At 48.2% G+C, this 5,552-nt stretch overlaps 1 protein-coding gene across 1 annotated transcript; it reads right to left on the bottom strand.

Annotated features, from left to right (window-relative positions):
* Positions 1-1,600: 1,600 nt before the first annotated feature.
* Positions 1,601-2,260, bottom strand: LOC100903259 (uncharacterized). The gene has a single exon (XM_003740937.1). The coding sequence runs from the start codon at positions 2,258-2,260 to the stop codon at positions 1,601-1,603; it is 660 nt and encodes a 219-aa protein (XP_003740985.1).
* Positions 2,261-5,552: the final 3,292 nt, after the last annotated feature.

Here is a 5,552-nt window from a genome sequence, read left to right as displayed (position 1 = left end):
CGGGGAAATGGGACGCGCACTCGGAGCCAGCGCACTCGGAGCTAGCGCATGTGTAGTGAGTCTAGCGATACCGGGCGCTAGTGAATAATATAATAATAAAGTCTAGCGACGCCGGGTGGGCATTTCTGCGCTCGCGTTCATGAATCTTGGTTCGGCTCGGGGAGGCCGGGCCAGGGTCTCAGGCAGGAAAATTCTTATACAGATGATCAACATACGTAGTATGAATAGCAACTTTGATAATTTCAAGTCTTCATTGGCGAACAGTATGGCAGATATATTCATATTTACTGAAACATGGCTATCTCCAGAATGGGAGAATCTTTATATGATCCCTGATTTCAAGGCTTTTTTCTCTTCCAATGATTCCTACAGAGCTGGTGGTGTATCGATATTTGTCAGGGAGTGTATGTCTCCGTTTGTAATCCATCGGACGCAAGAACCCCAGTGTGACTGTATTGTCATCGAACCGACGGCCGAGGGCAGGCGAGTTCAGATAGCGTCATTGTATAGATCACCATCGGCCAACGTCCCCGACGTTGCGCACTTCACAACTAGTGGGATTGGAGGTAACTTCTGAAGGACTGCACCGATTCCCTTGAAAATTCTATGAGGGGGTTGTCACGGATACTCCGTTGGCACCTCAATAAAGCTCGAGTGGTGGCGTCTTGGTCGGGTTTCCCTCTTCCCCCGAATCCCTCTCGCCCTGTGGCTATCTAGAGATTCGGCGGGAACGTGCAATCACTCTCACGCAGCCCCTTCATCGCGTTGCACGCAATCCCGATCAGGAAAGAAATCACCCCTCGAGTCTCACTCGAAATCCGTCTTTTCTTTTCCTTTTCCCTCGTGAGAACCGGAAACAACCGTAAATAACAGGGGTATTTGGCCTGAGGCGCAACTTTTGAGATAATTTTCGGGTCCGGGCTCTAACCCCGAGACCCAAAAAATGGATTTTTTTTCACTAAATCGGCGTTTGCGGCTAAACGGCTGAACCGATTTTGGAATTTTTCACGGCGTTGGAAAGCTGAGTTCACTGCGCATCTTTTCGGTATGAGAAAACTTGCTCTCCGACCTTTCATAAGCGAGTAAGCGACCGATTCTCAAAAGTGCCGATCTCTACTCGAAAAATGCTTCGTTTCTCTCTCGCAAAGCACCGATTCGATGTGAAATTGAATGATCTCATCGATTCAGTCGATATGACAGTCATTTGCCTCAGGAAAAAAAATCATAATTTTTTCGATGCGAAAATCCCATTCTTTCCAGTTTTTTCGCCAAAGTGCCCCACCCTTCAAAGCCCCAGGGCAACCAACATTTTTTTCTGATGCCCCGCGTCCCCCCGCATTCCCTGAACCTCATATTGGGCACCCCTTCCGCGATTATCTACCTTTAAACTCATGAAAACACCTCAAAATGGCGTATTTTCATGGGTTTCGCCTTATAAAAATTAGTTCTACAGCATTTACCCCCTAGATTGGTTTTATTCTCAGAGAGAACCTCGGAAAACAACTCGGCGATTCGAATTTGCCGCCAGCGAGGCCATCTTTGACTCGCCGCAGCGGCGGCTAACACGGATGAACACAATAACACACAACAACACATAACATTACTCGGGGTCCGAGATCAGAAGCATCTCAACCTCCGGAATTATATCTAATTCTTTCACTGGCAACTCCCTCCGGTACTTGTAGACGAGAGGATCGGAATGAGCGAAGAGCCTTTGTATAACATCTCGATTCACAGTCTCTCGCTGCGCCTTGAACGAGAAGTGCTCTCGAAGATTCTTGAAAAGTTTGTTCGAGGCCTCTTGCGCCTCCTCACTCAGACTTCCAACTGGCTGTGTGCTTTTTTCAACTATGTCTGCTCCGTGGATCAATACTTTGTGGACCGTCACTGGCATGTAATACCAGGGGTAATGCGAGACGAAGAGATCTGCTGTCTTGGAGCAATAGTCGCGGAAAGCGGTAGAGTTCAAAGGACGACGAGAGTTGATCGCTTCCAAGATAATGTGAAGTCTGAAGACCAGCTCTGGGTTTAAACCAGTGATCCTGGCAGTCTCCGCATGGATTCTGAAGAATTTGCGCGCCGTGTTCCCGTCATTGCTTGTGCCGCCACCAGGTCGAACGACAGAAATGATCAATCCGAGTGCTGCCCTGAACTCTTCCCGGATCGCCTGCAAGCGTTCGTCTCGTTTTTTTTTGTCGTCCATCTTGCAGCGCCATCTCTCCAATTCCAGGCTACTCGCGATTTTTATCAGACACTCCATCGTATTGATTCTCGCATGGAGCGGGGAGATTCCGAATTGCAACGCTTCCACGTTGAGCGACCTAGCTCGAACTTAAGCAAGATTGTTCATGTTCTACGGTTTGGCATTGCATATCACACACACCGAGGTCGCTTTGTTGTCGAGGAGCGCATTGGCGACCTTACCGTCGATCATCGAGAGGGTGAAACTGTGCTCGATGCGCACGAGTTTCTCCCAACTGTGACCACCGACGCACGAAGATCTTCGATTTCCCTCTTGGTTTCAGCCACTTCCTTCTTTACCAAGTCCACGGACTCCTTACCGAATACGAACTTAAGGGGTCGGCACAATCTCAGGGATGATGGGTTCGGATTTTTCCACACGACGATACCCGTCGAACTGTCCTTCAGTTCCAGCGGCACCACTGGAGTCGCGAAGATACTGGCGTCCGAGCGGGATGTGTCGGAGAATCTTTGCCTGTATTAACTCTGGCCGGATGCACCATCACACCCCCATTTCGTCGAGAGAACAAGATTTGATGAAATTTCGGACGTTCGCTCAGATGTCGACATGAGAAGACGGCTTATCGTGTGGTCCATCAGTTTTCGAAAAGTTCCTTTTCCAACAAAGGAACCTTCGCTCCCCGCTCGTTCACCTGTATCCCGTCTGGATAGCACTCCTTCTTGACCTCCAGAATCTGATCGAAGCTTGGAAAGACTCTGTTTCCGCGGATCGTGACAGCATATCGATACCGCAAGTATGACTCTTTGGAGCTGTTAGTCTCCAGTATGACCGCTAAGGCTGCTATCGGACTCAGCAGCTGATCCTTGAACTGCTGCGTGAGCTCGAAGGCTGCGTGGAGCAGTGAGTCCGGATGTTGCTCCCAGAACTCCCGGGCCTTTACTCTTTGTTGAGTTTCTAAACACTCTGCGAATTCTTTGGACGGACGTCCTCTGGGTGTCATTAGCGCTACATCAGCCGATGGATCTGCGTCAGAGGAAGTCTCCCGTGTCTCATCGATGTCAACGTTGAAGACCAAATACTTCTGTAGCCAATCTTGGTGCTTCTTCCCGAATTTGATTCGGCAGCGTCCACTCGCTTTCCATTTCGTCAAGAAGTTTGGCATAATGTACTTGCTTAAGTGTGTTCGGAACTCCTTAAAATCCTCCTCATGAATCATGTGGTATCGACTCTGGATGGCTTCCATGATAGGGTTCAGATCACTTTGATTCGAGAGGATGATGTCCACGAGGTCCCCGTAGGGTATCACAAGTGCAAACGTTTTCATCGTACGAGATTTCCGCCGGAGAACAGTACAGAGCACGAAACACGCAATCGAACGGCTGTTTCTCGTTTCTTCGGGCAAGAAATTGTGCAATCCAGGTATTCGTTCCAGTCACCGAGAGTCTTCGGCACTGACGATCACTGTCATCACAGTCGCACGTGTTGTTGTTTATGAGGCCTTTGCGGCGAGTCAACGATGGCCTCGCTGACGGCAAATTCAAATCGCCGAGTTGTTTTCCGAGGTTCTCTGCAAGAATAAAACCAATCTAGGGGATAAATGCTGTAGAACTAATTATTATAAGGTGAAACCCATGAAAATACGCAATTTTGAGGTGTTTTCATGAGTTTAACGGTAGATAATCGCGGAAGGGGTGCCCAACATGAGGTTCAGGGAATGCGGGGGGACGCGGGGCATCAGAAAAAAATGTTGGTTGCCCTGGGGGCTTCAAAGGGTGGGGCACATTGGCGAAAAAACTGGAACAAAATGGGAATTTCACATCGAGAATATTATAATTTTTTTTCCCGAGGCAAATGACTGTCATATGGACTGAATCGATTAGATCATTCAATTTCACATCGGATCGGCTCTTTGCGAGAGAGAAACGAAGCATTTTTCGAGTAGAGATCGGCGCTTTTGAGAATCGGTCGCCAACTCGCTTATGAAAGGTCGTAGAGCAAGTTTTCCGGTACCGAAGAGATGCGCAATGAACTCAGCTTTCCAACGCCGTGAGAAGTTCCAAAATCGGTTCAGCCGTTTAGCCGCAAGCGCCGATTTAGTGAAAAAAATCGGGTTCGGACCCGAAAATTATCTCAAAAGTTGCGCCCTAGGCCAAATGCCCCCTCATAGAATTCTCAAGGGAATCGGTGCAGTCCTTCAGAAGTTATGATTTTCCGTGGTTTCCGACCACGACCGGGTCCTCTCCCACTTTTTTCTTCTTTTTCTTAGTTTCCGATGGCTCGAGCTCAGAGACCACTGCTACGAATCGCACCAAAACTCGGCCAGGTATAGCCCCAACCGAGGTCTATCCGCCACCAAAGTTTCATCGATCTAGTCCACTCAGGGGCGGAGCTAGAATTTTTTGGAGACGAAAAATAGCAAAGAATCGAAAAATTGAAATTTCGGAAAAACTAGACCTGATGGAGAAAATCCGTTAAGAAATCCGGATTCAGCGCCCCCGGTTTACCCCGAAATAGCTTTCACTTTCTTTGTAACGCGAAGAAAGTTTTTTTTTGTCGAGCTGTGTAATCGATATACTCAGCACCATAACTCAATGAATCACGCTTTCATAGCGACAGCTACCACCGGCAAAGCAGCCGTCGGAATCAACGGGTTGACCGTTCACGCAGCTTTCCGTTTAACTCTATCCAGGCAAACAGGCCATCTCTCCCTCAAGGCTCTCCATGCATATCGGCATCTCATAAAAATGTCAAATGCGTTATTATCGACGAAGTAAGTATGTGCGGGTCTCATCTCTTCCATTCGGTGAACTTGGATCTCATTGCTCGCGGCGATTCGAAACAGTTACCACCGGTTAACGCTAGTCCTGTCTATGCCGCCACCAAACAATCGATCGGAGGAACTGCCATTCTCTGGCAATCTTTAGATTACTTTCCACTGACGAAAGTTATGCGTCAAAAAGATCAAAATTTCTCGGCCGCCCACACAAAAATCGGCTGCGTCGAATGTCTGACAGCTGACGAGCAGACCATGATCGAGTCGCGATTTCGAACCAAGGAATGCTGCGAAACAGAATTGTCACAAGTCTGTTCTTCCATAATAAGGATGCGGAAGATTATAATGCGAACGCGATTCCTACGATGGAGACAACAGACAATGTCATTGCAAACGGTATCCTCAGTGGCTATAGTACAGAAAATGAGAGGAGAGAAGCAATAGGTGAGATACATCGGATGAGCAGTAAGGACACCGGAGACTTGCCTTTCACGATTAAGCAGACCTGCGAATTCTCATGTATTCTGACAGTGAATGTCGATGTAGAGCAGTGGTTCCCAAACTTTTTCCTCGCGG

This window comes from Galendromus occidentalis, unplaced genomic scaffold (assembly GCF_000255335.2).
Source record: "Galendromus occidentalis unplaced genomic scaffold, Mocc_1.1 scf7180000077101, whole genome shotgun sequence".
NCBI lineage: Eukaryota > Metazoa > Arthropoda > Arachnida > Mesostigmata > Phytoseiidae > Galendromus > Galendromus occidentalis.
Note: the sequence above shows the minus strand (reverse complement) of the source record. Positions and strands in the feature narration are given on the sequence as shown.